The 16607-nt window shown below is 36.8% G+C and overlaps 1 protein-coding gene across 2 annotated transcripts; it reads left to right on the top strand.

Moving 5' to 3' along the window:
* Positions 1 to 3366: 3366 nt before the first annotated feature.
* LOC111797277 (SKP1-interacting partner 15) lies at positions 3367 to 10519 on the top strand. 2 transcript variants are annotated; one of them, XM_087124944.1, is made up of 2 exons: positions 3367 to 4680; positions 8572 to 10138. In XM_087124944.1, the coding sequence occupies exon 1, from the start codon at positions 3524 to 3526 to the stop codon at positions 4634 to 4636; it is 1113 nt and encodes a 370-aa protein (XP_086981070.1). In that variant the 5' UTR covers positions 3367 to 3523; the 3' UTR covers positions 4637 to 4680; positions 8572 to 10138. The 2 variants fall into 2 exon arrangements, with proteins under 2 accessions (XP_086981070.1, XP_023536004.1); XM_023680236.2 differs by lacking the exon at positions 8572 to 10138 and adding an exon at positions 10197 to 10519 and having other exon boundaries at positions 3369 to 4680.
* The last annotated feature ends 6088 nt before the right edge of the window (positions 10520 to 16607 follow it).

The following is a 16607-nucleotide window of genomic DNA, read 5'->3' on the forward strand; positions in this document are numbered from 1 at the left end:
GAACTATGTCTGAATGCAAAGGCATGGACGCTGGAAGCGGGCTTTCAAACCTAGCTTGGTTCGGTTACGGACTTGCGGATTCGGGTTGGTTGATCGTCGAAGCTCCATGTTACAGTCCGACACTTTGTCTCATAAGTGTTTGTAGCATACATGTCAAACGTTTGCTAAACACAAAAGACATTTTAAACTCTAAATTGAACAAATTGAATGAATCCGACACTGATTGGACATCAATCAAATAATAATTTCCTGCACATTAAAGAAAGGAAGTGTTGGTTATATTGTCATGAACCGTGAGAACTTTAACAATGTAAAAGTTGAAAAAACTTACCTTAAAATGACTCTCAACCAATTTCAATCTACTTATTTCTCCATCATCGACGAAACCTTCTATCACGGTCGTACTTTTTTAACACAGGTTCACGACAAATCTTAAGAAAAACTCAAGCTCCATGTTCATTCTTCGTCCGGTTTGGTGGCTTTGTCGAATCTTAGGCGATTTGTCTTTACCAATTGAATATTACTTGTTCGTCCACACATGTTGTCAGTGCGTGCAAGTTAAATCATCTGTGACACAACCAACTTGCCTCTATACTAGGTCAAGTCATTTGGTTTGACCTTGACTTTACTCGGGGCCAAGGTCTGTCGTGTGCAACGTCACATCCAACATCATCTTGGTTTCCAATTAGCATGACCCATATATCTTGATGTCATCCCAAGTTGTGGGGTGTCGTCCCCTATCACAGCTCACTCGGTCATGCCATTGGGAATGGGCTCAGGTGTCGCTCATAACATTAGGACATCCCGAACATTCATCCATATGGGTTCTATCGATGCATTGGTTCTACCATGTCCATGTCATGTCATTTACGAACTCCATACTAGATAGCAGGTGCATAATCCAACCTCCAACACTTGGGTTAGGGTGCAATACCGACACCTCCATGTCGTCCAGTACTTTCCTTGAAAGACCCATTCCAAAAGAAGTTGCTCGAGACACTCGTTTCGGAACACTCGCCCTCACTGTGACATACGTAAGTGCCACATGGTAGCTCGTGTAGGCCACAGAGCCTAGGGGTGGTGGAGAGCTGACATCATGCCTCCCCTAGGGTACATTTTGAGACATTTTCAATTCTACTCTAATAGACATCATTTTGGCGAACGGGCATACGGTGTCGTAGAGCATCCGTTCGGTGTTCAATTGACACAAAACTTGGTGAACATTTATATTTCATATGGGCGAACTTGACTCTAAAATCACATGCCCAAATTTTCTTTTGAAACCCCTAATTTTGAGGTTAAGGCTCGGGGCCCTACCTAGCCTTTCGACAAGCCTATCTTTGACCCTCATGTCTACTTGTGGCCCTTATCTCTTCGATGACCACTTTGTGTAGTGTATTAGATGATGCATTGTCTTCCTTGATCGCATCAAGTCACTCGTTTAGACCCTCACTTGGCCGAATGAGTGCCACTTGAAGGTCACCACTTTGCTTGTTACATGCGTGTCACAACCTACTCTCTTCATAGTAAAGTTGTGACATTCTCCCCCACTTAAATTAGTTATCATCCTCGATGACTTACTTACGGTTACAATCACTCCATGGATTGTGACACCTTTCAATTCAAGTAAAATGTATTCAAATTAGATATCAGGTAAGCGAACTTCCAAGATATTAATTACAATTTTGTTCTTCCTTGTGTTTGTACTTTGATTTTTCAGACTCTAATACATAGACTTTGTCGTGAGTTCCATTCAGAGCGTTTAAACATCTCTAAGCAAATTTAAAAAACACACATAAAAATTAATGCGCATTAATAATGCTCACATCATTAGACAAAACATCTGCAAATGTACATTACGTACCTTAAATCACTTCCCGTTGTAGTCCATTGAATTTTATAAAATTGGTGTCCGTCCTTTTCAAAAATAATTTTGACATTGAAACATAACACTTACACTTTCATGGAAGAAATTACTAACCGTTCATTCAGATATCTTAAAAGCAAAGCTCACAACATCTACTTCTCTAACCTCGAACCAACAATATCGTTTGAACATCAAACGTTCCTTGATGCCTCGTAGTCATTCAAATACAACTTCAAACCATCCCGCTCATGAACCTTACAACAGAAAATTGAGACCTATAGAATTTTTTTAATACAAAGAAATTCTTTCTTCAAGTTACTGTGATTCTTTCTGCTACGGTTATTCATTTCGATGTGGTTCGATTGAAGCTCAAAACTAGTAGAGAAAGTGACGTGTCAGTGAAGAACCAAAGTCGAACAATCAAGAGAAAGAAGAGAAACCCTCCCGTCATTATCTAATCAGATTCTTAATAAGATTTTTTTCCTTTTCTTCTTCTATTACGTTTCTATACATCCTTTTCCGCTCACTCTTATGTGCTTATCTATATTTCTATTTTTAAAAGAAGCATTTATTCATGATTAAAATTTACAAATAGATTACAAACGGTTGTTACGAAGAACTTAACGAACGTATCTTGCATTCCAAAGCAAGATGTTATTAAATAAAAAATAAATACGTATAATAATAATTCCTTATATTATAAACATAAAAGAAACGAAAACTCGCTCCTATTAATTAAAGTCGATATCAAAGCTTAGATTCCAAATATATATTTCTAATATAAACCTAATTTTTATAAAAATAAGTCTTATATGAAAATCATGCATCAATAATTTTAAAACAATTTTACAATAAAATTTTAATAAAAGTTTTAAATTGATTCATAAATTATGCTTTCTATGATTAAAAGAAAAGAAGATATTTTTAGAGACATCATCATTACAAAATTTATGGATATATTTTACCGACATTTTTGACTTAATTTCTTAAAAATAAAAAAATAATTAAGGTACACACGAGTTGAGTTTAGTTGGTAACCCTGAGGCAATCCAAATAAAATTCACAACCCAAACCAATCACCAACCTAAACACGGTTCATAACCCTACCTTCGATTGATTGTCGATAGTTATATTTTTTTAATCATTTAAAAATATCATACTTATCTATCGTAAAATTCAAATATCAAACATTTACAAGTCATAATGCATCATTAACCTCGTTACAAACATTAAATATTCTTAATTTTCATGATCATCTTGAAAGTAGGGTATAGATGGGTTGAATTGTATATCAAATTAAAATTTTCGGTTTTCTCTAAATTCAATTCAACCCAAATCCGAAAACAAAAAATTTAACTCAACCCAACTTTTATAGTTTGAATTGGACGAATTAGTCGAGTTTTCTAGCCATATGAACACCTCAACTAGAAACCTCGTAGGAATATATACATACACACGTACATATATACATATATATATATATATACATAGAGAAAATTTCTAATTCCACCCACGTTGGTTTTCTCTACACACCCACGCAGGGGAAGTTCAAAACAGAGTAAGAGCCCCTCCGCTGGACAAACCAACCCACAATCCCCCATTTTCAATTCACCCCAATTCCTCCCTTCCTCCGCCGCCGCCTCCGCCCTTCGCCGGATGGAACCACCTCCAATCTACCGCCTTCCGGATGACACCTTCCATCAGATCTTCTTCTCCCTCCCTCTTCGTCAGATTATGATCTGCCGCTGCGTCTGCAAGCTGTTCGACCAAATTATCTCTTCCTCCTTCTTCATTGACCTCATTTCCACCCGTCCCCCTCTCCGCCTCGTCGCCCTCCGCCCCCCGCACCACCACCACAGTCATCAGCGCCTCGCCGCCGCCGCCGTCAATCCCTGTCTCCACGTCTATGACCCTGATCAAGGTCAGTGGCTTCGCTTCTCCCTCGATTTTTTACCCTTCCGATTCCCTCACCCTGTTGCCTCCTCTCTCGGCCTTGTTTATCTCTGGGGCGACTTGCCCGACTCGCCGGAGTCAAATAAGTCGCTCGTGGTTTGTAACCCTTTGACTCGCCAGTTCCGAGTCTTACCCCAGCTCGGCTCGGCCTGGTCTCGACATGGGTCGGTTTTGGTTGATTCTGCTAACAGAGTTATGGTATTGACTGAGCTTGCTGCTCTTTACTTCTCTGGGTCGAATCAGTGGAGTAAATTTTCTTCTAATTTGCCTTCGAAACCTCGAAGCCCTGTGTTGGTTTCTAATTCGGTCTATGCTCTTTGTGATGTGGGTTCTCCATGGAGAAGCCAGTGGAAATTGTTCGCTTGTACTATCACCGATCTAAAGAGCTCCCAGAATTGGGGTCGGCTCGAGAGGCATGAATGGGGGGATGTTTTTGACATTCTGAAACGGCCCCGTTTGGTGCGAGGGACGGGTAACCAAATCTTGATGGTGGGTGGGCTTAAATCTTCATTTTCATTGACTGCTTCGTGCTCGACGATATTGATTTTGAGGTTGGATTTGGATACATTGGAATGGGATGAGGCGGGTCGTATGCCTGTCCAGATGTTTCAGTGCTTTCAAGGGTCGAGTAAGTTTAAGGTATTTGGTGGTGGTGATCGGATTTGCTTTTCTGCTAAGAGGATGGGAATGATGGCATTGTGGGATCGTTGTTCTGGGAAAGCAGAGTGGCGGTGGATATGTGGGGTGCCTGGATATAACGATGGCCTTTACCGAGGATTCGTGTTCGAGGCGAGGTTCACAGCCATACAGCCTTAACTTGCCTATGCCTGGTTTTTCTTGCTACGTAAAATCACTGTCAGGTAAGTTTGCAAACAGGTTATTTTATCGTACAATCTTTACATTGAATGTGATGGCCTTGGTTGTGAATTGCTGCATTATTACAACCATAAATTTTAAGTGCATTTTTGTATAGAAAAAGTTAAACGTCTATGAATTCGTTCGTTAAAATGCGGTCGGACGGTTGTGAGATGATGCTTAGCCTTTAGAAGTTTGAATGGTAACCTTCTCTTATATGCTTAGATTTATAGGTATCAAAATGAATAATTTCCAGGCTTGTATGGAAAGTTCATTGCTGGTTGAATTTTCCTAATAAATCCTATTGATGTATTTCCTCGTGATTTATATTGTTGAGGACTTGTAAACTTTGCAATGTTTGTCTTTGTTGATCAATGAAGGAACAACAGTAAATCAGTTTCATCCTCATAATGAGAACAATAGGTAAGGGACACAAATATTCATCAAAAAAGAAAAGAAAAGGAGGGACACAAGTATGAACTCAACACATAGATGTAACAAGACGAATACGATGATAAGAATTTCTAAATTAGGAGTTAGCACGTACACATTAGGACACTGTTTTTGGTGTTTACGACTATGTTATGTTGATGTGTGGTTAGCAACCCTCTTTTAGCACTCATCTGATGGGTTGGTGGGAGTCATTTCATACAGAAGGATGGTAGAAGGATGGTCTCAGTTTGCATTCACTATTAAGCTTAAAGGTTCAAAGAATCTTCTTAAGGTTTCAAAACAAGGACGTGTTTGGCCATGTCGCCAATCGAATAGCCTTGGTGACTGAAAAAGCCAAGGTTGTTGATGCTATGATAGAGTGCTGGGGATAATAAATGATTGTTGTGAAAAATATGCGAGGCCCTTAGGTTGGAACTTTTGGATATCTTGAACCAAGAGATACTAGTGGATCAAGGTGAGAGATGACATATTATGAGTGGGAGAACGAAAAAACCTTCATTACTAAGATTGTGTAAGTGGTGGTAGTTGTCTAACTAGAGGTGAAAAAGTTGAGCTAGAATTTTTTTTCATTATATTTTGGAAGTTGGAAGTTGTACACCAAACATGAAGGATTTAAATTCTGACTTGAAGGCCTTTTTGGGATTTCCATGTTGCCCATTGATATAAGAGCTGGGTTTTAGCAAGTCCAAGGAAAACTGCCCCCAACCCAAAGAACTATACAAAAATTGGGGTCCAATCTAGGACAACCAAACTAGGCGAGTAATTGCAAAAATACTTAGTCATTGAAGCCCCCATGGAGGCGTTTAACCTAAAAAAGGATCTCATGTAACATCCTAAACCGACCGCTAGCGGATATTTTTCTCTTTGAGCTTTCTCTTTTGGGCTTCCCTTCAAGGTTTTTAAGACGCGTCTGCTAGGGAGAGGTTTCCACACCTTTATAAGGAATGCTTCGTTCCCCTCTCCAACCGATGTGGGATCTCACAATCCACCCCCTTGGGGATCCAACATCCTCTCTGGCACATCGCCCAGTGTCTGGCTCTGATATCATTTGTAACATTCCAAACCCACCGCTAGCGGATATTGTCCCCTTTGAGCTTTCCCTCAATGTTTTTAAAATGCATCTGCTAGGGAGAGGTTTCCACACTCTTATGAGGAATGTTTCGTTCCCCTCTCCAACCGATGTGTCTCACACCACACCTCCTCCAAGATCCCCCAATCTCCTACAAAATTCTCTTTTTTCTCTCCAACAGCAACACCTAAATATCAACAAGGAAAGAAAACTACCACCGAATACATTCCTCATTTTGAAAGGGAGGATGGAAAAACACCTCCTCCATTATCAACGGACATTTGTTCTGGGTCCAACTGACATCAAAGGTCTCAAGGGAAGAAGACCAAATCGAGCAAGCATATAGACAACTCCAAAGAATGTGGTCCAGATCCTACAGTAACTTGCAGAGTGTTGACCACTATGGTTCCAATGTGAAGGTAGAATGTCTAATGATGTGATCCATGGTGTTATTCTCTCAAGGTAAACCTGCCAAGCAATGAAACACACCTTCATGGATACTTTAATCTTCCATAAGGAGACAAATAATGGAGAGTGAGGGAAAACTAGAGCGATAAAGAAGACTAAAGAAGTATCTATCAAAACCCCTCGAGAGGGCACAAGGACCATATACAAAGATCTTTGTCCTTGGATGCAAGCAGATTTGGCCCAATTGGAGGAAATGACTTCATTTAGTGGATTGAAAATTGGGTTGAGCTTGGTTTTTGGGAGCCTTCCGTTTGCTCTTGTTGCAGAGCTTTACTATTTGCTTTGATGGAAGAAAAGAAGCTTCACTTCAGAGGATGAAGATGAATTCACAAATTATGTAAAGGGAACCTTTCATCTCATTTATTGGAAAATGGGTTCTTCACTTTAAACCAACAATTCTTGAGAAAATCAAGGAATCCAGACGTGAGAAATCAAGAATTTGACATTGAAACCGGTTCTAGCAAGGTTTTGTTGTTGAAGTCGTTTGGAGGAGAAGATGAAGTTGAGTTCGAGGGAGAGGAAGACGAATGAGATAATTTATACAGTTGGAGGTCTTTGATTCAATCACTAGTCTTGGTAAAGCTTCTCGACTGAGATAATTTCTCCTTTGAATTCATGAAAAATATAAACAAACCACCAATCCTTTTTTCTTTCTCCGTTGAGAAAGTCATCATTATCTATTACAAATGAGGGTTTTATCTCTTTTATTCCATAGAAAGCATGCCAAAGAAGTTAAAGCTTACCCCCACCACAGCTTAACTAGTTGTCCGTGTAAAACTGTGCCTAAGGTGCTTGCAGAAAGGATTAAAACAATTTTCTTAGCATGATTACTGGTTTCAGAATTCTTTTGTGGGAAATTGAAAAATGAAAAAGAAATAGGGGATTATACATGGTAGGGTGAACACTCAGAATCGTCTTCAGTGACAGTTGCTTTGTCTTGCATCCCCGATGGTGTGTTCCTTTTCGTCATCAAGAGGATCATCTTGATTATTTTTCATGGGGTTGTGAGTTTGTTTGCTCCCTTTGGAGTTGTTTCTTTATGGTATTTTGTGTGGTGATGGTGCGTAATAGGGACGGCCATTCTATGATGGATGAGATCTTGATGAATTCTCCCTTCTGTGGGAAGAGTCTTGTGATAGGCAAGTTTTTGTGCTATCTTGTGGGCAATGTGATCTAGAGGAATAGTAAAATTTTTAGAGGGGTGTAGAAGTCATTGATGGAAGTCGAGGAGATGGTAATATTTAATGCGTCTTTATGGGCATATGTTAATCGAACTTTGTTGTAATTTTCCATTTGGTGTGATTCTTCTGGATTGAAGTATGTTCTTACCACTTTTTGAGGACTCCTTTTGTGGGTGTTTTTGTATGCCCTTATATATTCTTTCATTTTTCTCAAACTCGGGTTTTTATCATGAGAAGGGGGTATGCAATAGAAGCAAAGACACGGGGAACGGGTTACCTACTAGGAAATATGTAGGTAGCAAAGAAAAAGGGACGTTTTTGCAGCCGAGGGCAATGAGATAAAGAGTTTGTATAAATCTGTCTTTTCTGTGAAAATTCTTCGATTTCTTTCTTTCCACCGATTCCAAAAGAAAGAAGTTTTTCCTTATAAGGCTTTTGCATTCTTGAAAGGATGGTACGTCAAAAGCATGCCCGCTAAGTCCTTTACCTTCCTAGGAAATGTGAGATACCATCCGAAGATATGGAGGATCTTTGTCTAGAAACTCTAAGCATATGTGCATTGCACAAAGAAGTGGTTTTGTGTTTCATTTTCTCTTGCATAATGGACGCCAATATGAAAATAAAGTCACGTTGGAGATTCTTTTTAAGAGGATTTCCTTTCCATACTATATTTGCTAACGTGAGATTTATTGCTTCTACTTTTTCTCTTGTGTCCATCATCAAAGATTTTGTCGAGAAGACCACGTTAGCACTGAGAAGCCATGTCAACGAGTCTGCTTCATTTAACAATACAACTGGGGCAAGGTCGAGTCGTAATTTTGCCCATTCCATAGCTTCACTATCTTTTAGGTTCCTACCAAGCTTCAGGTCCTAGAATTTTTTGACATCATTCCATATTTCCTTGATCGTGACTCTTTTGTTATGAGAGAGTCTACAAGAGTGGATACCGGTGGGCTAGCATGGTGTTTTCAATCCATGGGTCGTCCAAAATGATGTGTCTTCTCCATCACCCAACCTATGGCGAATTTAGTTGATGATGAGGTTTTGATGTTTTTTTATGTACTTTCATGGTCCCTTTGCAGAAGATGGAGAGTTGATTTTTACCTGATGTAGGAGTGTATTTAGTCTTTATAAGTTTTCTCCCCAAAGTATTTTCTTCGTAATGATATCTCTATATCTATTTTGCAATGAGAGTTTTGTTCTTCTTTATCGAAAATAAACTGAGTCATCCTTTTTCTACTGGGAAGTTTATGATATTCCATGGAACAAGATGTGGACCATCTTACCACGAATAGTTTATGAATAATCTTTCTATATTCGTAGCTACTTTTTCTTTCATTTCAAATAGAGACATGTAAGCGGGGAGTTTGAATAGTGTGGCTTGTACTAGGGTGAGCCTTCCTTTCAAAGTATGACATGATGACCATGTACAATATTCGACCATTCACTCTTTTTACAATCGTATCTGCCGACAAATTATTCGATAATCTTTATGCTAACAATTGATGCTCATAATCTCTGTTCTTTGGAGATGGATGTTTTGTCCAGAGATTCTTGCCGTCTTGAACATGGTTTTTATGGAGGAGATATTTAACAAATTAAAAGAGAATTGTATCATCTCCAAACCGAAAGTGGTTGATTCTTAAGCCTTCATTGCCAATCTGAAAGCCCTTTATTTTCCTTTCGGGATAGTGGATCCCCTTGTCGAAGACCTCATGTGGCATAAATCTTCCATTGATGATGATATCCACCTCTGCCATTTTGAGCCAAAGCCTTTTGCTACAAGAACTTTTCGAGGAGATTCCAATCGACCTCGTCGAAGACCTTTTCCAAGTCCAATTTGATGGCTACATCTTTTTGTTTTTTCCTTTCCCATTCATATGTCATGAGAGATGCATCAAGGATTTTCCATCCCTCTGCAAAATCTCTTTGCTGCTCGCTAATCTTGAAAGCGAGATCCTTTTTAAGATGTTTCGATAGCACCTTTATAGTCCGATTGTAAGACTTATAAAGTGAAAGTCTGCGACCGTGCAAGCATCCAATTTCTTGAGATCAAACGTATGTATGTTTCATTTAGGTTGCTATTGATAACTCCATTATGAAAAAATCTTGGAACACTCATGATATCGACTCTCGATAAGGTTGCATATAGTAAGCTTTCAACCATGTTGACCATCCATATAATTAAAATTCTGAGCTGACAAGAGGTGAAATAAATTTCACCATCAGAATTTTACTGCTGAAATTGTTGAACTGATGTTTGTATCTTCCTTTGTTATTCTTTGTTATATTGGATGATTAAAATGAATTGTACTAAGGATTCGTTTCGAATTTATTTCGCGTGTGACAGTGACTGCTGTGGATCTGGATTATGACAAGTTACCCTGCAAATATATTCAAGGAGTCGAGAACAGGTTCCAGTTCCTACGTATACAGCGTGGAGAAAACTCGACTCGTATTAAATGGTTCGTAATGGAAGTTTCTTGTCAACCCATTGGAATGTTCTGATGGAGAGAATTTCTGAGCAATTTGGTGGGCGTCCTCCTATATCTGCTCTTTGTTTGCTTTTAATTTAAGTTTTATTCTTAAAAGATTTACCATCTACATTTCACCCACCACGAGATAAAAAGGAAACAGTAAATATAAAATCAAGGTTCGAGATCTTTAGCCAAATGGAATTCTTATTCATTGGCATTGCCCTTCTTGAATGCATCATTATATCAAATGATACTACGGAAGGTTATTGCTCTTTATAACGTGAGATCCCATGTCGGTTAGGGAAGAGAACGAAGCATTCTTTATAAGGGTGTGGAAAACTCTCTCTAGCAAACACGTTTTAAAAACCTTGAGAGGAAATCTGAAAAGAAGAGTTCAAAGAAGACAATATCTGCTACTAGTAGACTTGGGTTACAAATAATAGCGTAAAGTTTGAAACTTGGATATTGATGGAAACATCGTTGTTCGAGTTTATAGAAATGTCAATAAAAATATAGCCGTAAAGTTTATATTATTCCTAAGCTGACATGGCTAATAGCTATGTTCGTTTTTCTAGCTTAAAAATATGTAGGGGTGAGTTTCAAACCTTTAATCTATTGGATGAGCGTGTATATTTCTTATCGAGTTGATTAAACTCTAAAAAGTAACAATATATCACTATCGAATGGTCTAAGTTCGGGTTGGTATTTTTATTTTACTAATAATAACGATTAACACTAAATTGATGGCTAATCACATGGTTGGTGAGTAATGTATGCAATGGGGATTATAATTATAGATTAACATGTGTTGATACTTAGCTATAATTATTTATTTTTACCTAAAATATCCTTAGATCTAAACCAATCCGACAAAGAACATCACATCTCGAACTTAGGCAGCTTTTAGTGAGCACAATCTCATGGCTCAAACATGGTCGCATGTCTTGAGAGGAAGAATCTTTTGCTATCACAAACAAAGAGACAGGACAAGATCTATATAAGATCAAGGTTATGAAATAATTTAGGCCAATTTGATAAAGATTTCGTCTTAGCATTCGATTTAGGACGGTATAAGCTTCCATTATTCAATTTAAGTGGTTACGCAAGAGGTAAGATTGCCGGAAAAATTTAGGGGGAAAATTCTAATATAGTGAAGTTCCTCCACATAGGTTGATATGAACTTTGAGGAATGAATCAAGCCAATCTCGAAAATAAGATAAAATGCCGGCTAAGGCCAACTAGCTAAGTGGTCTTACTATTGGCTCGATCTAAAGACTTGTCTTATGTATGATGACACATTGCCCAGTAGCCCTTACACATGTTTATATGATATTATGATGTGTTATGATGATACTATGATGTTATGCGGATGCAATTCGATATGATATTATGATGTGTTATGATGATGCTATGATGTTATGATGATGTAAGTTGATATGACATTAGGATGTATTATGATGATGTTATGATATGTGATAATACGATGTACTATGATGATATGACACACTAGAATGATGTATATGACATGATGACATAAGATGTATGATGAAGATATGACATAATATGATGATATCTCACATTAGATGATGTGTATATATGAGATGTCATGTTGCATTATGATGAAGAGTTTAATGATGAATGTATGAAGGGTTATGCATGCCAGTTACCTAGAGTAACAAGGGAAGGATACGTAGGATTGTATCACATGAATGATTTAAGATGAAAACTACAAGGACCTTATGTATAATGTATGTTCATTTACATCAGGTTACTTCTCCTTTTATGACGATGAGTACAAACGCGTACAATATGATGATGATGATCATCATCATGCCTTGCATGATACTCGAGGGTTTACTGTACCTCCATAAATTCAGCTACAGCTAACTAGCCCAACTATAATAGGGTCAGGAAGTGTATGAACCGCCTAGTGAACTTGTGCTCGCACGTGTGGATCGTGTGCAGGGAAGTACTTCAGTCCAATTTTTTTGGACTGGAGGCCACCTCTATAATGGTTTTAAACGATAGGTCCCTATCATGATTGCATGATTGCATGTGTTTGTATTCTTTGACCCTAATAATGGGGTCACTGAATATTTCTTAAAATACTCAAGACAAGTGCTACTTTTATATTTCAAGTAAAGGCAAGACATCCTTATTGACAGCAGCATCGCAATTAAAGACAATGACACATACATAAGTTAGTCGCATTTAATTTCGTAGATTTTAGGTTAGTATAAGACATTACTGTTTTTATATTTATTTATGTTTATTTTAATATTTTCCTTTGTATTGTTTTAAGACTTTTTTTTTCTTAAACACGTAAGTTCATGACATTGTTTTATGAAGTTGTTTTAAATGGATATTTTCATACAAGTTAGGTCATGCATATGACAGACTTTAAGTCAGTAAAAAACTAGGGTCGTTACAATTTAATTTTAAATAAATAACTATTATCAAAATAAATTTTAGTAAATAAGTAATTCATTTATTTAATAATTTTTTTGTTAAAATAAATTAAATGTATATATTAAAAAATATATTATTGATTTATTACAATTAAATGATTAATTATAATAATTTTATAAACCAAGAACAATTAATTAATTGAGTTTATTCAAAATAAAATAAAATATTTTTTTTAGTTCTCATATTACTTTAATTAATTTTAATTAGATAATTCATTATTTTTATTGGGATTTAAAGGTGAGTTCACATGTGAATGTAAAATATGAAATGGAGATAGGACACTTTGACTTTTGTGAATAAGTCCAATCCCTATATGGTCCTCAATCTACTTTTCTCATACCATTTTTTCCTTTTCTATTTATTATTTTATATGTACTTTCGTTCCTTCTCCCGCTAACTTCGTTCGACTAAATTCTAAAAAATATTTATCGACTTTGGATTCTGTAATCAATACTCTGAGGATCGTGTTCGGAACGAAAACTGTTCAAAATTTCATTCATATCTTTAAATTTTTGAAAAAGTTAAGGAAAATATCTTTTGTCGTTAAGATATGAATATAAATGTTAGTACCGTGTTTAAAAAAAACTCTGAAACGTTTAAAATTTGCCTTAGTACGGTTAATCATTCATAGATTGAAATAGAAGAGAAAGAGTAAATAGGAGAAGGAGGTGAAGAGTTGTAGATCAACGGACTAGCGGTTTTCGTCTATATACTAATAGTAAGAGTGTATTAATGCAATTGAAAAGTATGATTTAAGATTGTATCACAGGGAACACATGAAGTCATGGATGCAAGTATTAGACTATGTTGTAGGGAACGCATGAAGTCTCGAGCATAGGTTCAGATTGAGTTGTTCGTTGACCATTGAACCCCCACAAGTCTCCTAAGGGATAAAAACTCAAAACTCGAGACCAAGATCCTCACTACTAAAATAGTATCTTATTTTAGTAGAAAAATAGGGTCATTACAACAATCAACCATGATGAGGCTTGAACTCATTTTGAAATGTTAGGGTGCATGTGAGTGAGGACAAACCATGCTGGAAGGACTCGTGTTGGTTTGTGGGGGATAATATTCACTCTTAAAAGCGAGAAGTAAGTAACCTGACCATGTTGCAAGGGATGCAAGGGAATGTCGAGGGCATCAAGTGCTAAATCTAGATTCCGAATCTTGATCTGAATCATGGGCATAGGGCGTTACAGATGATATCAGAGCGGTATCTCTCTCAGTAAGATGTGGGCATAAGGCAAAAGTTGGTGGGCATGTGACACCCTAGTAAAGGAGGGGTACATGAATAAACTGATATGACATCAGAATGAGAGCGATTCTAAAGCTAGAATGACTAAAAAGGACTTAACGAAAATGAAAGTTACTACCTATACCAACAAATTGCTTTGAACAATTCTATATTTGGTAACCTCTTGAGAATTTTCAAGAGATATAGTGAGTGAGGACAAACCATGTTTGAAGAACTCGTGTTGGTTTATGAGGACAGTATTTACTCTTAGAAGTGAGAAGTAAGTAACGTGACCATGTCGTAGGAGAATGTCGGGACCATCAGGTATAAGATTCAAATTTTGAATTGTGAGCATGGGGCGTTACATTCTTATATATACAAAATAAATTATATCCCACGTATTCAAGGAATCGACTCCAAACTTTAAAGCATTAAACCCACTCTCATACCTCTCGATCAACAAGCCAACACAAATTTTACGAAATTTCTCCATATATATATATATACACGCTAGAAAACTAAAAATTTCAAGACACGTGCCCCTCTTACTCCTACGTGAATTCTTCACCCGACCTATGATCTATTTCCTCTTATAAGATAGACAAAGTAGTAGTAGGCTTTTCACTATCGAACATGATTTTGAATTATTAATATTCTCTATTGCCAAAAAACGACCAAACTAAAAGGTAAATAAGAGATGTCTTAGAATGTTTAAAGGAACATAAGCCAAAAAAGATGGAAGTCCTTTTTGTTTGAATTTAATAGCGTTTGGTAGAAAAGTAAATCCTAAAGATTTGTTTGCCTCAACCTGTCTGCCGGCAAACTCTACTCCTGAACAAAATAGGTGATAAAGAGAATCCAGTGTTTTTTTATCGTGAATATCTGAATAGGACGAACCGTCTTGTGGTGTGCTTCGAACAAAACAATTAGAATTAGACTCGTTAAACTGGAATGTGTATTATCCATATAGGGGATCTTTCAATGGAGAAGATTTGTCGACGTAAGACGAAGAGAATGGTCTATCTGTTCTATTTTATTTATTGGAACAGATATCAACAAACATTTCATCTGGAAAAAGCTATCTTTTTCTCGACAATGTCTTTGTCATTTGATCCAATAGCTTTTTGTTAGATAGGAACAGATTTGATAAATACTGATAACTCTCGGATGGAGTATTATAACGGAAAAATCCATTAGATAATAAACTATTGGTTCTAAGCCATCTCTAGTGATGAATCAACAACCGGAAGTGCTTTTCTTGTATATTCTTGATAAACCAACGGTTTTGGTTTAGGTATTAAATTTCATTTATTTACCTAAATTTAAATGATGCGCTTGTCATCTTTATCTCTAAACTTTTGAAATTGTTTCAAATCAACCATTTCATTAGTTTTCTCGTTAAAATTGAGACAAAAATATAGTGTGACGATTAATTGCGTTATAAGAAATCAAAGAGTTTAATCACATTTAAAATGGTCTCGATTGAAGGGGAGCCCAACTTAAGAGTTAGATTTTTAGTTGAAATGGTCGGAGGTGCTACATATCGTAAAAAAAAAAAATCGCTCGTCGATAAGAATCAATAATCATTTTTAATATAAAAATCAATCACAAAAAAGTTTGTGTTAGACGTGATCTACGTATCATGTTGGCTAGAAAATGAGAATATCATAAATATATAACAAGTGATATCATAATTGTGGAGATTGTTGACGTTTCATTGTTTCTAACAAGTGATATTAGAATTATGCACCTAACTTAGTCATATTTGTGTATAATCCCGAGTGACAAACGTAAGTGGTATACCTTGATGACGTAGCCAAATGATCCAGATAGATAGAGTACTCGAAAAAAGAAGAAATGCTCGTTTGGATAAGGACAAACTATCGAGAAAGCAAGAAAAGTGGAAAAAAAATAACTATTTTGGAAGATTGTTGAGATTGATATCAAAATCATATTTTGGCTGAGGAATGGAAATATCACGAGTATATAAATGAGGGAAAACGTCTTTGTTGATATGAGACATTTTGGTGATTCCAAATATAATAGAAAGACTTACGCACAAAGTAAACAATATCATGTCATTTTAGAGATAGATGAATAATCGGATATCCGAAATAATTTGCCACCATATTATATTTTCATTTTCTTGAACCAACACTCGCTCATAGAACCACTAATAACATACCTAAGTTGAAAACCATTGCTTACATCATATTGAGTGTATGGTCTCATAATTTTACTATGAAAATATGAAAATAGTAGGTTGTGACTCCACATGAAGACTAATAAGATAGTGATCTATAAGTGGCGTTCATCCAATCAAATGAGAGTCGAGAGAAATAAGTCTATGATGCAATCAAGGAGAACGATGCATCATCTAACAAACCAAGACGAGTGTACATTAAAGCCAAGTTGAGGCATAATAAAATTTTGAGAGAACGAGGCTACATGAATGTGAAAGACAAGCTCGGAGAGAGCTAGATAGGCCTCGGGCCATAGCCTCATAAGTTAGTGTTTTGATATGAGTTTCTGCATGCGGCTCCGGAGTTTAGTCTGTGTATATGAAAGATGAAAGTTC

Source organism: Cucurbita pepo, chromosome 6, assembly GCF_057944985.1.
Source record: "Cucurbita pepo subsp. pepo isolate OVF chromosome 6, ASM5794498v1, whole genome shotgun sequence".
Classification (NCBI taxonomy): domain Eukaryota; kingdom Viridiplantae; phylum Streptophyta; class Magnoliopsida; order Cucurbitales; family Cucurbitaceae; genus Cucurbita; species Cucurbita pepo.